Source organism: Lithobates pipiens, unplaced genomic scaffold (assembly GCF_037356315.1).
Source record: "Lithobates pipiens isolate NorthernLeopardFrog02 unplaced genomic scaffold, aLitPip1_a1.2 Scaffold_8, whole genome shotgun sequence".
Lineage (NCBI taxonomy): Eukaryota > Metazoa > Chordata > Amphibia > Anura > Ranidae > Lithobates > Lithobates pipiens.
The window spans coordinates 98411548-98429286 of record NW_027507903.1 but is presented as its reverse complement, the minus strand read 5'-3'; the positions used below and the strand labels follow the sequence as shown (position 1 = coordinate 98429286).

The 17739-nt window shown below is 42.9% G+C and overlaps 1 protein-coding gene across 1 annotated transcript in view; it reads left to right on the top strand.

Annotated features, from left to right (window-relative positions):
• GTF2A2 (general transcription factor IIA subunit 2) overlaps positions 1 to 17739 on the top strand; it is an 81753-nt gene that overhangs the window by 50948 nt on the left and 13066 nt on the right. The window contains exon 3 of the mRNA XM_077473409.1: positions 13212 to 13338. Coding sequence (XP_077329535.1) covers positions 13212 to 13338 — 127 coding nt within the window. The remainder of the gene's footprint in view (positions 1 to 13211; positions 13339 to 17739) is intronic.

Below are 17739 nucleotides of genomic sequence, written 5' to 3'. Positions count from 1 at the left end.
CCCGTCGTCTTGGTGGGGTAATGGACGAGGATCTTCTTCGTCGTCTGCTCCTTTGGGTTCGAGGTGTTACTTCCTGCCGGGAGGAGATCCAGGGTTCCGGTTGCATAAAAGTGCCATACCAGTCTGGCACTTCCACATACGGTATGTTAAGAATATCACAGAATTGCCGGAGGTCACCTGGTGTCCTCAACATCGCTGTGCGATTTCCAACCGTAGCTTGCAAGCAGAATGGAAATTTCCAGCGGTAGGGAATGCGATGTTCTCTGAGCACCTGGAGAAGCGGCCGAAGGTCCCTTCTGTGTTGTAGGGTAATAGTGGACAGATCTTGGTATATCTGGATACGTGCACCTTCATGTTCTAGGTTAGCATGGGTACGTGCAAGTCGCAGAATTTCTTCTTTCTGTGCGAAGTTGACCAAGCAACATACAGCATCTCTAGGCGGATCAGTATCTCTGCCTCTTGGTCTTAGCGCTCTATGACACCTCTCCATCTCTACTGGGGCGTCCGGCGGTCTGCCCAAAAGCGTGTTAAAAATCGCCCAAACTGCAGCTTGTAGATGGGGGCTTTCCACTGTTTCTGGGATCCCTCTGATGCGGAGGTTGCGCCTGCGGCCCCTATTGTCAAGGTCCTCCATATGTCTATGCATGTCAATAAGGTGCTGTGCCTGTACAGTGGATGCATGCTGCAGTTGGTGAATGGCCGCCCCATGTGTTGCTGTGTGTGATTCAACTTGATCCAGCCTGCCAGCTACTGCTCTAATCTCTGCCTTCAAGTCTGAGACTGCTGCAGTCAGTGAACATTTGATGTCAGCTGCCACTTGTTGGAGGTCAGCCAGGCATAGAAGGGGTGAGATGTGGGAAGCTCCCCTACCTGACTGGTGGCTGGCCGAGTGCTCCGGGTCTGCCAGGAGGTGTCCACTCTGCTCCGCTGTCTGCGGTGCGGCCTGGGAAGCGGCCGCCATTGCGGCCTGCGATGCGGCCTGTGATTCGGCCGTCTGCGAGCGGAACATCGCCGGTATGTTCCTATTATGCGGCGCAGCCGGGTCTTGTTGAGACCGGGAGGTAGAGCGGCTTCTCCCCGTCATTTTCAGTGCTGTTCAGGAGAGGACTCAGCGTATGCAAGGGCTTCTAGGAGAAACGGAGGACGGAGCTCTTCTCCTAAGCTGCCATCTCGCTCCGGTGCCAGGCCACGCCCCCTTGAAAGTTTTTTAATTATGGATTATGTTTGTACTAATTTATGTAGAAGTCATAATCAATAAAATCATAATATCAATGTGTAATATAAATGGTAAAAATCTGGCTAACCTGCTAAAAAAGCTATAAATTACCATAGTATCACCAAATCTGTATGATTGGTTGTGTAATGCATATCATGGTATAAATATATGTATAGGAAACTATTCCATAAAATATTCACTTTGTATTGATAAAATAGAGAGTGAATGGTGGAATAGATTTTATACTAACAAAAGTATGCCTATTCTTTAAATGAGCTTTTATATAGAAATGCATTTGAGTGCAGTGGCTGCGAATGAACAAGTGTGTTTGTGCAGAGGCATTGACCGAAAGAAATGGCTGGCAGAAAGGTAAAGTGATGGTACAGTGGCATGGGGTACTGGGAGGTTAAAGTGGTGTTGCCACCAAAAAAATTAAAAGTGCTTAAAATTCGTTAAAAAAATAAAAAAAAATAATTGGCAAAAAAAAAATTTTTTACTCACCTCTAAATACCGGTTGCTAGGGGGTCCCTCGTAATCTGCCTTCCTCATTGCCCAGGCTGGTGACATCACTTTCCCTCGCGCCGCACATTCACCTGGGACCTGTCATGTGTCCCAGGTGACTGTACGGCGTATCACGGCGCCCTGCGCCGCTCGCGCATGCGCAGTGGGTGCCCGGCTGTGAAGCCACAGCCGGGTGCCCACAGTATGCATGACGGCGCCGCGAGCGGAGCGGGGAGCGCGGGGGGGGCTTCGTTCCCCCGCATCGCTGGACCCTGGGGCAGGTAAGTGTCCGATTATTAAAAGCCAGCAGCTGCAGTATTTGTAGCTGCTGACTTTTAATTTTTTTTTTTTTTTAGGGGGTACCCCACTTTAAGAAACGGGTGCAGAGTTAATATTCAAAGTAAGGTTGGCCTGCAAATCTATGTATTGCAGTAGTAATCATGTTATACCAAGAACACACAGTAACACATGACACATGTCAATTGTTGCATTGTGGTGTACTGCATTTAAAGAGTCTTGTTTATCTTCTATTGGCATGCATTGGCCACCTATTCTTAATGAACTGGCTGCTTCAGTGCACAATACTGCACATTAATGTGTATGCATAACACACCGAAATTGAAAGGAATAGTGTGATTGGGGAGCTAATAGTTTTGTTTTGTGCTCTGCTGGCTATGCGATGTGTGGAAATGGATCAGTCATCCCAAATCCTCAACTTTGATCCATTTCCTAGCCCTATAGATGTCTAAAGGTTCTGGACTCTGCATTTAAAGTGATCCTAAAGTCTTGTGTTTTTCTTTAAGAATAACAAACATGTTATACTTACCTGCTCTGTGTAATGGTTTTGCACAGAGCAGCCTGGGTTCTCCTCTTCTCGGATTCCTCTGGCCCCTCCCTTCTGTCAAATGGCCTCACAGCAAGCAGCTTGCCATTGGGGCAGCGGAGCCACTGCTGTGTCCATTCAGACACAGAGCTGCAGTTTGGCCACGCCCCTTCTCTCTCCTGATTGGCTAACTGACTTTGACAGCAGCACGAGCCAATGGCGCTGCTGCGTCTTGGCCAATCAGGAGGGAGAGTCCCAGGCGGCTGAGGCACTTGTGTAAATCGCTGGATAGAGAGGGGGCTCAGGTATGTATCAGGGGGCTGCTGTACACAAGTTTCTCTTTATTCTAATGCATAGAAATGCATTAAGATAAAAATAAAAAAAACCTTCTGCCTTTCCTTTAATGACCATGCCACTGATCTATTCTAACCTGCAGCAATCCTTATACTTGTCAGCAATAATAATAATAATTATCTGCATCTCTGTTAAGCATTTTTACCATTGTGTCTCTACCATACACGACCAGGTATCGGCAGCGTTTTGGTTTATACCAAACTTGCTAACTCGCATATGTAATAGCATCAACATTTTAAATATAGACCAGCAACAGGCATTTTAGTCAAATAAGGTAGTGAGCAACACATTTTGGAGGCTTTTTCCTGAATATGTATTGCTTTATCACCCACAGTGCATCTTTGTGCCGTTTAAAGTGGGAGTACTAGAGGTCGACCGATGTATTGGCTTGATATTTGCCGTTTTTTAATTAAAGTGGTTGTAAACCCTTGCAACACACTTTGACCTAGAGGTACGCCTAGATTAAGGCTTATCTGTAGGTCCAAGAAAGATCTCCTAAACCTACACGGTTTAGGAGATATTTGCCGAAAGACAGGCACCGCTGTCTGCGGCGCATGCGCCGTAGACAGTGGCGTGCAGGCGCACTGAGCGCGCCACAGTCAACGGCGATATGCCGCGAGTGGCGGATCCCGTGCGAATGCGCGGGAGTGACGTCATCGCGGCTTCGCCGAATGACAGCGGCGGGGCAGCGAGACCCACCAAGAAGATGGATGCGGTGGACTACAGGGGACAGCGGTGACTTTGCTGGCTCCTGTGTCAGGTAAGTGACACATAATGGACTACTATGCGATGCATAGTAGTCCATTATGCTTTACCTTTGCAGGGAATGAAAGAGGAAGTAAACTCATCAGGGTTTACTTCCTCTTTAATCGGCATCGGCCGATTGTGCTGATAAAAAGGCAGATTTAGAACTACAGCATGACTTGCAAATGACTTCTGTAATAGAAGTCAGTGCAAGTTGCCTGAGTCTTCATAGAAGCGACTTTCCTCCTCTCTGGGCAGTCTGCCAAGAAAAGAGCAAAAAGATGCTTGTTGCAATATTTTATGTCACGGCATTTGCACAGAGGTCTTTCAAATGCAGTTTTTTGGGAGAAAAAAATACACGAATGATTTAAAAATAAATAAATAAACTAAAACAGTAAAGTTGGCCTATTTTAAAAAAAAAATTCGTCCAAAAGTTTTGACTACCTGTTTTTATTTAATATATAGTTTGTTTGTGTTTTTTTTTTTTTTTATTTTTTTTTTTTTTATCTAAATCATACATAAGTAAACTGGAGGTTTGTTTTGTTAATAAATGTTTAAATGTAAGAAATTTTCTGCATCACTTATGAAGGCTGCTTTCACACTGGAGTAGGCAGGCGCTGATGGTGAAACGCTGCTAGTTTTAGGGGCTCTTTACCATCATTTTAGCGGTGCTATTCGGCTGCTAGTGGGGCACATATAACCCAGCTAGCGGCCGAAGAAGGGGTTAAATTTGCCCGTGAAGCACCGCTGCCAAATCGCATTGCATTGCGCTTCAGCAGTGGTGCCCATTCATATCAATGGGCAGGAGTGGTGGAGGAGCGGTATACATCACTCCAAACGTGCTGCTTGCAGGACTTTTTTTTTTTTTTTTTAACATCCTGCCAGCGCATTACCTCCATGTGAAAGCACTCTGTCTTTCACACAGACTGCAGGGGAGCCATTTTACAGGTGCTATTTTTTGCCCAAAAGCACGTTAAAAACGCCTGGGAAACAATATACACAATTGTACACAAAGGGTCTCTGAATGTTTACGCACAAGAAAATGCTTATAAACTCATTACCAGATGGTATAGAACCCCTCTCAAACTCCATCATATTTTTCCTTCTGTATCCTCACAATGCTGGCGCTGTGGAAATGAACAAGGCTCTTTATTACACATATGGTGGTCTTGCAGCAAGATCCAACCTTTCTGGAAGAAAGTTCATGCTTTAATACAAACCATCACCACATACAAACTAGACTACACACCAGCACAATTTCTTTTACACTATCCTGCAAAACCAAAACGTACCTACCTGCACTCATTGACTATGCACATGATCATGGCAGCTAACATGTGTATCCCTAGAAAGTGGCGCTCATCTACCCCACCATTAATAAAAGATTGGTTAGAGCGCATCCAAAAAACTGCTGAAATGGAAGAATTGATCCATCAAGCAAGAGACACCCCTTCCAAATTTATACATACATGGTCTTGTTGGCAACACTTTACCACCACACAAGAATATCACGCTTTGCTTAATGGATGAAGATAATTTAATTCATCATTTAAATGGATTTTACCAAGTCATGAATATGCTTGAATCCTTTTCACACCTCTATTAACCTTTTTTATGTTTGAATATATATAATTGTATTTCCTTACTTTAGAAAACAACGGTTGTATTTACACTTAGCTCCTTAGGGAGTCTCATACCATATTTACACCTGTTGATATCTGCCAACACTCCTGGATTTTACTCTCCTTCCAAGAAACCTTCTCTCCTACGATACTATCCTTCCCTCTCTCAGATAGATCCTTATGATAGACACATTGTTTTGTTACAATTTCTGTTTACTTTATGTAGTTACTTTCCAATCCTAACTTCATACCTACACACTATTCCTTTGACCAACTTTTCATACACTTTGATCCTATGCTATATTATAGTATCCGGTCACAGTGAGTTCCCATTTGGGGTGACTGGATACTTATTTTTTTTTCACAATAAGCTCTTTCATATATATTTATGTGTATATATATATGTATTTATATATATATATATGCTATTTATTTTTTATTTTTTTCTCTTCTCTTCTCTCAATTTATTTTGTTTTGTAACTCTTGATATTGAATGTTACATTTTAGCATAACGTTTACTTCAAAGTTAGACTTAATTATTTTGTTTTACAACTTCGTAGATTGCTATTTGTAAAGATCTACGTTTTCCAATCTGCTTTCAATCATTTGTTTATATTAATATACTGTTATCTATATTGTATATCTGACAAAATCGAATAAAACATTATTGAAAAAAAAAAAAAAACGCCCCAGTGGGAAAGGTGTGTTAGATTTTATGAGATGAAGGGGGATTAAAAAAAAAAGAGAGAAAAAAATCGGCCTAATGTGTCGGCCCAAAAAAATCGGCATCCTACATCGGCTGCCATGGTTTCTAAATATCGGCATCGGCCAGAGAAAAACCCATATCGGTCGACCTCTAGAGTAAACTCCCATGCATGATTTTTACCTATAGGTAAGCCTTATATCTGGCTTGCTTATAGGTATTGTAAATATCTCCGAAACTTGCACCATTTTAGGCGATATTTATGTAGATGCAGTCAGTGACGTCACTGGCGCATACTTTCTGAAGGAACGGCATACCTGTGACTTTTCCTTCAGCGTCCTGTGTTGTAAACAGAGGCTCCTACACACATGCGCTGGAGTGACATCAGGGCTCCGGCCACTCCCACAGCCTGAGTTTGCGAACCATGGAAGGAAGACCGGGTGAAGATGGAAGCTCCTTCAGCGGTGACAGCATGCTGCTGGAGGGCTTTGTTCTTAGGTAAGTTTCACACGATGCATACTAAATTTTTTATTTATTTATTTTTTTCCACCCAGGCTGGACCTCCTCTTTAACTAATGGAAATTGATAAAGTGACTTTGCCAGCAGATTTAATTTTAGAATGTGTAAACTGTTAATTTAGGAATTGTGCCAGTAGATGGCGCATGTTTGCTACACAAGTCTTTATGTGGTTTATTCATTGCTTCATCAGTCTCTGGTTTGATTTTGAAACGCATTATATATATATATATATTTTTTTTTATATATATATATATGGCTTGTGGTGTCAGGGTTCCACTTTTTTGGGTGGAACTCCGCTTTTAAATCAATGTAAATCCTTTATCCTAAAAGGTAAAAAACAGTTTTCTGTAACTGATTATAAAGTATTAGATGGAGTTCAACTTTTGCTGTATTTAAACCTTTTTCTACTTCTAAAGCAAAACATACATTTTACAATTTTCTTGCTCAACTACCCCATCAACAGAGCCGAAGAGTGTTGAGGGAATCCCTCTAGCTGTGCCATTATATTCTGACAGCGGCAGGTTTCCCATCTGTTAGAATATGATGATCATGGGTGGAGGCTATAGCCGACTGCAGTGATCGTACGAAAAAAAAACTAGCTGGTTGTACTGACGTCAATCAGTGTATTTCGTTGTTGACCATTGTATTCTAATGACTGGAAAACCTTCTGTCAGAATATAATGGCGCAGCTGGAGGGATTCCCCAATCAACACTCTTTGACTCTGCTGATGGGGTAATTAAGCAAGAAAATTGTACGATGAATCGACTTCAGTACAACCAGCCTGCAAATAGACCGATCTAAATTCGGCTGGATCTGTCTATGGCTGGCCTAAAGCTCCCTTCTCCCTGGCAGACAATACTGCTGTCAGAATGTTACCCCTGTGCTCATTCATCCAGAGTGGTGTCTGTATAATACAGGAGGTGTCTTCCTGGTGAGATCACCAGGGGAAAACCTGAGGGGGGAGAGATGAATACAGCCGCCACATCTAATGATTGGTAAGCTGCAATATAATACATTTTTGATTTTAGGGTTTAATACCACATACAATGGTTTGTCTCTTTTAGATGCTTGTTATCTAGATAAACCCTTGAATACTAAATGGTCTTTATGAACAACCAATCTATACAAGGTCTATGAATTACATGGGCTATTCATGATGAGTTAACCGTTCAAAATTGCGTCATATATAGCCTATACAAAATAGTTGCAGGAATAAGTTACAAGTTGGGCATGTTACGTCCTATAAATATCTTTGGAAGTGCATGCGAGTTAAAACTGAGTGAAAGGCAGACCTTTTACATAAGCCATACAAAGGTTTGTCTCTTAACATGTCCTATAAATAAATCCTTGAATACGCCATAGTCTTTATGAATGACTAGTCTATACATAGTTTGAGTAGGCTATCCGTGAAAAGTTAACTGTACAAAATTGCGTTATGTATAGCCTATCCAAAGTCCGTAGGGTTCAATATTGAGTTGGCCCACCCTTTTCAGCTATAAGAGCTTCAATTACTCTGGGAAAGCTGTCCACAAGGTTTAGGAGGGTGTTTATGGGAATGTTTAACTATTGTTCCAGAAGCACAATTGTGAGGTCAGGCATTGATGTGGACTAGAAGGCCTGGCTCGCAGTCTCTGCTCTAAGGCTACTTTCAGATTGGGGCTTTGTGGGCGTCGGCGGTAAAGCGGCGCTATATTTAGCGGCACAATTCAGCCGCTTGCTGGGCAGTTTTAACCCCCACTAGTGGCCAAAAAAGGGTTAAAACTGCTGGCATAGCGCTGCCCCATTGTTTTCAATGGGAAGGGGCACTTCAGGAGTGAATACAGGACTTTTTGTACCGTCCTGCAAGCGCACCGCTCCAGTGTGAAAGCCCTCGGGCACAGGAGAGCCGTTTTTTTTTTTTTTTTTTTTTTTTATTTTTTATTTTTTTATTATTTTTTTTTTTTTTGGCGCTGTAGGGCCCGTAAAATCATCTCATTGTGAAAGTAGCCTAATTCAACACAAAGATGTTCTATGGGGGTTGAGGCACAGGACTCTGTGCAGGCCGGTCAAGTTCCTCCACCCCAAACTCGCTCATCCATGTCTTCATGGATCTTGCTTTGTGCACTGGTCCAAATCATTTGATGGAGAGGGGATTATGGTGTGGGTTGTTTTTCAGGGGTTGGGCTCGGCCCCTTGGTTCCAGTGAAGGGAACTCTTAAGATGTTGGCATACCAAGACATTTTGGAAAATGTTATGCTCCTACCAAGTTTGTTCCAATAAGGGTATATTGATTGGTTTGCGCAAAAGTTATAGCGCCTACAAAATGGGCATTCGATTTTGTGTGGTGTTTTTTTTTTTTTTTTTTTTTTTCTACTACTACTAATGGCGATCTGCGTACATTTTTTATTTTTTTTTATTATATATCATGACTGCGACATGATATATCGGACACTTTTGATTCGACACTATTTTGGGACATTCACATAGAGATCGGTGCTATAAAAAAATGCACTGATTACTGTATAAATGTGACTGGCAGGGAAGGGGTTAACACTAGGGGATGCTGCAGGGGTTATGTGTGTGTCCTAGGGAGTGATTCTAATTGTGGGGTAGGAGACCAATCGGTATTCCTCTGTACAAAGAACATACGATCCATTCTCCTCTCCCCCTAACAGGACATGGATCTGTGTGTTTACACACACAGATCCACATCCCTGCTCTGTGATGAGCAATCACGGGTGCCCGGTGGACATCGCGGCCACCAGGCATTTGTCCAAAATGTCTTGGTATGCCAACACCTTAAGGGTTCCCGTCACTGACACTAAGGAGCCAAGCCCAACCTGAAAAACACTCATCGGGTCCCCAGTGATGCAGCGAGTGTGCGCTCTCCGCAATGCCGGGAAGCCGAGGATGTCATATGATGCCCAACCGAAGGGAGGAATGGTTCCTGCTGCTGTCATTTTACAATATGTTGGTAGGGAACTGGTTAATAAGTGTGCACACCCTCTTTTATAATTGGGGACGTAGCTGTGCTCAGAATTAAGCAGTCGCATGCAAACTCATGTTAAATAGGAGTCAGTACACGCCTGCCATCCTATAAAGTGCCTCTGATTAACCCCAAATAAAGTTCAGCTGTTCTAGTAGGTTTCCTGACATTTTCTCAGTCACATTTTTTACAGCAAAAGCCATTGTCCGCAGAGAGTTTCCAAAGCATCAGAGGGATCTCATTGTTAAAAGGTATCGGTCAGGAAAAGGGTACAAAAGAATTTCCAAGGCATTAGATATACCATGGAACACAGTGAAGACGGTCATCATCAAGTGGAGAAAATATGGCACAACAGTGACATTACTAAGGCCCCTTTCACACTGGGGCGGTGCGGGCGTTGGCGTTAAAGCGCCACTATTTTTAGCGGCGCTTTACCGTTGTTTTAGCGGCGGTCTGCGGGCGCTAGCGGGGTGGTTTTAACCCCCGCTAGCGGTCGAAAAAGGGCTATGCCGGCGGTATTGCCACGCTGTCCCATTGATTTCAATGGGTAGGAGCGGTGAATACACCGCTCCTTCACCGCTCCAAAGATGCGGCTAGCAGGACTTTTTTCACTGTCCTGCCAGCGCACCGCTCCAGTGTGAAAGCCCTCTGGCTTTCACACTGGAGTGAAAGGGGCCGGGTTTTTTCAGGTGCTACACAGGCTGTAACGCCTGAATACCGCCCCAGTGTGAAAGCAGCCTAAGCACTGGACGTCTCTCCAAAATTGAAGAAAAGACAGGAAGAAAACTGCTCAGGGAAGCTGCCAAGATGCCTACAGCAACATTAAAGGATCTGCAGTAGAACTGTACAATTAATTGTCAAGAATAGTTTTCACGATCTTGACTAAAACGTTTCACAATTCTTTCTATGCAAAGAATACTCTCTGCCCTTCTGAAGCCACAGCCTTCAAAAGAAAGGAAGAGAAAAACTGGGCAGTCTGCCAAGAATCAAAAGATTCTTTATCAGCTGAACTTAAGTATAATCATTGTAACAATTTGTCAATGGAATAGATTTGTGTGAAGGGAAAAAAAAGTTTAACCACTTAAACACCTTTTGCTGACATTTTGTTGGGTTCAAATTAAAATAATTTTATTTATTTTTTGCTAGAAAATTACTTGGAACCGCCATCACGCTATATTTGCGCAGTGGTCTTTCAAATGCATTTGTTTTTAAAATAATTACTTTAACAAAAAAAAAACGTAGTTAGCCCATTTTATTTTTTTATTTATTTTATAATCTGAAAGATTTTACAAGAATCGTGATCTTTTTATTCTAAGCAAAAAAATTGGCCAGAATCGTGCAGCTCTAAGCTGCAGGCATATCTGGTAAGTACTGGCTGTGTGATATATGCGACAACAATCTCCCGTATTATTCTTCATATGTCTGGGCTATGGGGTAGAGTGGCAAGACAGAAGCCCCTTTTCTTCATTTAAAAAAAAAAAAAAAAAAAAAAACATCCAAGCCTGGCTAAATTTTGCAAAAACACGTCTGAAGTCTCCCAAAACCAGGTGGGGAAAATGTGTTTTGGTCTTATGAAACCAAGGTTGAACCTTTTGGCCATAATTCATTCCAAAAGATATATTTAGCACAAAAACACTGTGCATCACCAATAGAACACCATACCCACCGTGAAGCATGGAGGTGGCAGCATCATGATTTGGGGCTGTTTTCCTTAAGCTGGAACAGGGGCCTTAGTCAAGGTAGAGGGAATTATGAACAGTTCTAAATACCAGTCAATATTGGCGTACAACTGTCAGGCTTCTGATAGAAAGCTGAACGTGAAGAGGACGACCCAAAGCATACATCCAAATCAACAAAGGAATGGCTTCACCAGAAGATTAATGTTTTTGAATGGCCTAGACCTGAATCAGATTGAAAATCTTTGGGGCGATCTGAAGAGGTCTGTGCACAGGAGATGCCCTCACAATCTGACAGATTTGGAGTGTTTTTGCAAAGTAGAGTGGGCAAATATTGCAAAGTCAAGATGTGCCATGCTGATAGACTCAGTGTTTTTGGTTATGAGTGTTGTAATAAAATCAAAAGATGCTTCAACAAAATATTAATGTAAGGGTGTGCACACTTATGCAATTATATTTTTTATTTTTACTTCCCTTCACCTAAAAGATTTCAGTTGTACAGTTTATAGGTCACATTAAGGCTACTTTCACAGTCGGACCACCCGAGCGTTGGTGGTAAAGCGCCACTAGTTTTAGCGGAGCTGTGCGGGCGGGAGCAGGGCACTTTTAACCCCAAAGAAAGGGTTAAAGCGCCACTGCCGCATCGCTTTGCAGGCACTTTGGCAGCGCTGCCCATGGATTTCAATGGCAGGGTCGGTTTAGGGGTGTTGTATACACCGCTCCCACACTGCCCAAAGATGCTGCTTGCAAGACTTTCTTTCCGTCCCGCAAGTGCACAGCCCCAGCCTGAAAGCACTCGGGCTTTCACACTAGGCAGGCTTGAGAGGCACTTTACAGGCGCTATGTTTTGCGCTAAAAAGCCTGAAGGTGCGTGAAAGGGATCTTAAAGTGTTAACCCACAAAATATATACAACTCCTGGTCCCTTAAAGCAGATTACACTGCGTAGTGCTTGTGCTGTGTAATCTGCTACCCCCCCCCTTTAAACTAAAAAAACAAAAACAAAAAAAACACTTGAACCTGGCACTTCCTTTGTGCCCTCTGAACAGACCACAAAAATCAGGGCTGATCACCGTGGTCAAAGTATGTCCCTCTGTCATGCGTATCTGTCCCCTCTGCTCTCTTCTCTCTCCCCCCTTACCTCCTCCTTCCTGACTGTCATCTCCCTCTGTGTCTGTCTCTGGCCTTACCCTGTCTCCCCCGCCCGCCGGGGGTATTCTAACATAAAAACTTTAAATTATCACTGCCAGCCTCTCTACTACAGGCTGGCACAGCACACTATGTCAGTAGTTAAAAAAATAAATAAATACCTAATTTGAGCCATCTTCAGGCCGGCCATGTGATCTGCCCGTTTCATCGGAGCTATAAAGCGTCCGCCAGTCATGTGACAGGCCTGAAGTCAGCTGAAATTGGGTATTTGGAACACTCAGGTTTTTTTTTTTTTTTTTAAACCACTGATATGGTGTGCTATGCCAGCCTCCAATAGAGGGGCTGGCATATATTCGCATAGTTTTAGATCGATGGGTTAACAAATCCTTTTAGATGGGGGAAAAAGTTCTGAAATAATTTCACAGAAACCTGCCATTTTTAACAGGGGTGTGTAGACTTTTTATATCCACTGTAGTTGCAGAGATAATTCATAAGTTACACGTTACGTCTTAAAAATATTTAAGGAAGCACATGCGAGTTAAAACTGGGTAAAAAAGCACCCAGTTTTAGGCAGTGAGGATGATGCATTTGGGTTTCCCTAATATGTAGAACACCATAGAAGTTTAGAAAAATTTCTCTTTGCATAACTCTCTAGGAAGACTGCTTTTTAAATCTATAGAATTTCATAAAAATTTTTTTTTTTTTTTTTACCTTTTGCCACTTATGATGCAAGATGCATTTGGTTATTACACATTCTAGGCACCATTATCAATTGTTGGTTCATGCCAGAGCTGTGGACGTGGCATACAATTAACAGTATGCTGAGAGCACTGCTTTTCTGTACACTTTTGTTTCTGTGTTTTCACAGTTAAGTCTGTCCATTTACGTTTAGCAAAATATGTCTGACAATTAATTTTTATCTTTTTTCCTTTTTGTTAAGGGATCATTAAATACATATCGGTTTTGTGATAACGTCTGGACCTTTGTTCTAAATGATGTCGAGTTCAGAGAAGTGACTGACCTGGTGAAGGTGGATAAAGTAAAAATTGTAGCCTGCGATGGGAAAAGTACGTTTATAATAGTGCAATTTTTTAATTTTTTTTTTTTACTTAAATTATGAGGCTCTTATTTTAAAACTTAAAATATACACTTTAGACTTCCAAATTAAAAAATTATATATACACAAAATTGAAAGTATTTGCATATATATATATATATATATATATATATATATATGTGTGTGTGGGGGGGGGGGGGGGGGGGAATATATAAATAAATATTTCATATTCATCACATTTTAAATGAGTCATTCATCAAACACATTTTATTACACAAAGGTAACCAGAGTAAATTCAAAATGCATGTTTTAACCACCTTCAGACCGGACCATTTTGCTGGTAAATGACCAGAGGTCTTTTTACAATTTGGCACTGCGCTGCTTTAACTGGTAATTGCGCGGTCATGCAATGTTGTACCCAAACAAAATTTGCGTCCTTTTCTTCCCACAAATAGAGCTTTCTTTTGATGGTATTTGATTGCCTCTGCGATTTTTATTTTTTGCGATATAAACGTAAAAAGACCGCAAATTTTGAAAAAAAATGATATTTTCTACTTTTTGTTATTAGAAAAATCCAATAAACTCAATTTTAGTCATACATTTAGGCCAAAATGTATTCAGCCACATGTCTTTGGTAAAAAAAAAGTCAATAATTGTATATTTATTGGTTTGCGCAAAAGTTGTCACATCTACAAACTAAGGTACGTTTTCTGGAATTCACGCAGCTTTTAGTTTACGACTGCCTATCTCATTTCTTGAGGTGCTAAAATGGCAGGGCAGTACAAAACCCCCCCCAAATGACCCCATTTTGGAAAGTAGACACCCTAAGGAAATTGATAAGTGGCATGTTGAGCCCATTGAATATTTTATTTTTTTGCCTCAAGCGATTGAATAATGACAAAAAATAATTATTTTTTTTTTTTTTACACAAAGTTGTCACTAAATGATATATTGCTCACACATGCTATGGGCATATGTGAAATGACACCCCAAAATTCTGCTGCTTCTCCTGAGTACGGGGATACCACATATGTGGGACTTTTTGGGAGCCTAGCCGCGTACGAGGCCCCGAAAACCAAGAACCGCCTTCAGGTTTTCTAAGGGCGTAAATATTTGACTTCACTCCTCACTACCTATTACAGTTTTGAAGGCCATAAAATGCCAAGATGGCACAAAACCCCCACAAATGACCCCATTTTAGAAAGTAGACACCCCAAGCTATTTGCTGAGAGGCATGTTGAGTCCATGGAATATTTTATATTTTGCCACAAGTTGTGGGAAAATTACAAACTTTTTTTTTTTTTTTTTTTTTTTCACAAAGTTGTCACTAAATGATATATTGCTCACGCATGCCATGGGCATATGTGAAATGACACCCCAAAATAAATTCTGCTGCTTCTCCTGAGTACGGGGATACCACATATGTAGGACTTTTTGGGAGCCTAGCCGCGTACGGGGCCCCGAAAACCAAGCACCGCCTTCAGGCTTTCTAAGGGCGTTACAGTTTTGAAGGCCATAAAATGCCAAGATGGCACAAACCCCCCCCCCAAATGACCCCATTTTGGAAAGTAGACACCCCTAAATTTAGGGGTACACTAGTGAGACTAGGTAATAAATGGCGGGTGCCCTGAAACTATAAAAAAAATAACTAACCAACCAGCGTCACCTGTAACAGTTATATGGTGATCACTGGTGAAAGGGTTAACTAGGGGGCAATCAGGGGGCTTTATGCGGTAGTATATGGGGGTCCCTGGCGCTATAAAAAGCTGCGGCGAACCTAAATACCTACCTGCCTAACTAGCATCACCTGTGACACTAATACAGCGATCAGAAAAACGATCGCTTATTAGGCTGGGTTCACACTGGAGCGATGTGGGAACGCCACGAATGCGCGGCGGGTTCCCGCATCACATGCCTCCCGGCGGCAGTTCACACTGCCCTATGCGAACTGCTGGGAGTGTCAGTGAAATGTTAATGACACCCCCAGATCAGTTCGCATATCGCAGTGCGATCTGCAAACTCGGATCGCATGGTGTGAACACCCATGCGATCCGATTCTGCTGCGGACCAAAAAAAGGGTCCCGTGCGAGTTTGCGGCGGGTGCGACACGAATTCAGCCATACTATCTGTATGGCTGAACTCGAATCGCACAGAGATCGGATGTGATTTGCACTGCAGTGCGGTGCGAATCACATCCGTTCTCATAAACCGCTGCAATGTGAACCCAGCCTTAGTGACACTGGCGACGGGGGGTGATCACGGGGTTAAACCTTTATTGGGGGGGTTAGGGGGGTACCTTAGAACTAAAGGGGGCTAACCCTAACTGCCCTAACAGTTATTACAGTCACAAATGACACCAATGCAAAAAAAAAAAAAAAGCAATTGGTGTCACTGTGACTGGGGGGGCAGGGGTAATTGGGGGGTGATCGGGGGGTAAAGGGGGGGTGTGAGTGTGCCTGGCATGTTCTACTGTGTAGTGTAGTGCTTGTGCAACTCACCGATGCTCTCTCCTCGGTGCCGGAACGAAAAATACCGACACGGAGGAGAGAATACATCACTTCCTCTCCTGTGTTTACATTACAGGAGAGGAAGTGATGTCACGGGACATTTTCATTCGTCGGGAGCGATCGCGAGGGGGTGGCCATGAATGAATGGCCGTCCCCTCATCCGGGATCGCTCCCGAACGAATACCGACCGCCGCAGGCACCGGGCGGGGGCCCGATCGGGCCCCCGACCCGCGGGCAGGCAAGGACGTACATGTAAGCCCTTATGCCTGCCCGTGCCATTCTGTCGACCGTACATCGTCGTGCGGCGGTCGGCAAGTGGTTAAATGTTGAAGGGAAGAAAGCTGTAAAAAAACCTCCCTGGCCATGTGAAAAAGCACATAGGGCCAGGGGGGAGTAGCCGGCCTACCAAGAGGTCTCCAAGAGCCCTTTCACACTTGGGGGGAGCTGTAAAACACCACTAGTTTTAGCGCTGCTGTTCGGGTGGAAGTGGGGCGTATTTAACACACTAGAAGGGGATAAAAGCGTGTATACAGGCACTTCGGCAGCACGGCCCATGCATTCCTATTGAGCAGGGGAGGTTGAGCCCCAATCAAAGCACTTCGGGCTTTCACACTGGGACTGCAGATGAGGCATTTTTCAGGCACGCTACAGGTGCTAATTTTAGCGCCAAAGCGCCTGAAAAACGCCTTTTAGTGTGAAAGTGTGGGTCTTGGAGCACAATGACGACTCATCCAGGAGGTCCTAAAAAAAAAAAAAAAAAAAAAAAAAACATCTGAAGAACTGAAGGCTTCACTTGGCTTGGTTAAGATTGGTGTTCATGATTCAACAATAAGAGACTGGGCAGAAATGGCATCCATGAGAGAGTTCCAAGGTGAAAGCCGCTGTTGTCCAAAAAGAACACACAGGCTTATATCATGTGCCAAAAAAAATCTTAACTATCCCCAAGACTTTTGGGCAAGTATTCTGTGGACTGATGAGACAAAAGTAGAACTTTTTGGAAGGTGTATGTTACATCTGGCATCACACGAACACCGCATTTCATAAAAATAACATCATACCAACAGTCCGACATGGTAGTGTGATTGGTCTGGGGCTGCTTTGCCGCTGGATGACTTGCCATAATTGATGGAACCATGAATTCTGGCCTCTACCAGAAAATCCTGAAGGAGAATGTCCGGCCATCAGTTTATGAACTCAAGCTCACTTGGTTTATGTGACGGCACAATGATCCGAAACACACACCAGCAAGTCCCACCTCTGGCTCAAACACCCCCCTCCCCCATCCCCCCCCAACCTTAAGGTTTTGGTGTGGCCTAAAAAAATCGAATTGCGATGTGGTGGCATGACCTTTAAACAGGCCGTTTATCCTCCACTGTGGCGGAATTAAAACAATTCTTCAAAGAGTGGGTCAAAATTCCTTCACAGCAATGTGAAACTCATAGCTAGTTATTGCAAATGTTTGATTGCAGTTGTTGCCTCCAAGGGTGGCACAACCAGTTATTAGGTTTAGGGGCAATTACCTTTTCCCTTGGGGCCAGGAAGGTTTGGACAGCCCTTCTTCTTCCTTTTTTTTTTTTTATTTTTCCCCTTATCAAATCCTCATTTAAAAACTGCATTTTGTATTTACTCGGGTTATCTTTTTGTAGTAGTTAAATTTATTTGATGCTCTGAATCCTTTTAAGTCTGATAACTATGCAAAAAAAAAAATCGAAGGGTGAAAATACTTTTTCCCAGCACTGTATACACCGATCAGCCATAATTTTTAGAACTGACAGGCTAAATGAATAACATTGAGTATCGTTACAATCAAAGGCATCTGAAGGTGGGTGGGATACATTAAGCAGCAAGTTAACATGTAGTTGATGTATTGAAATCGCATCGCAGTTTGGTGCGCAGAATGGTCT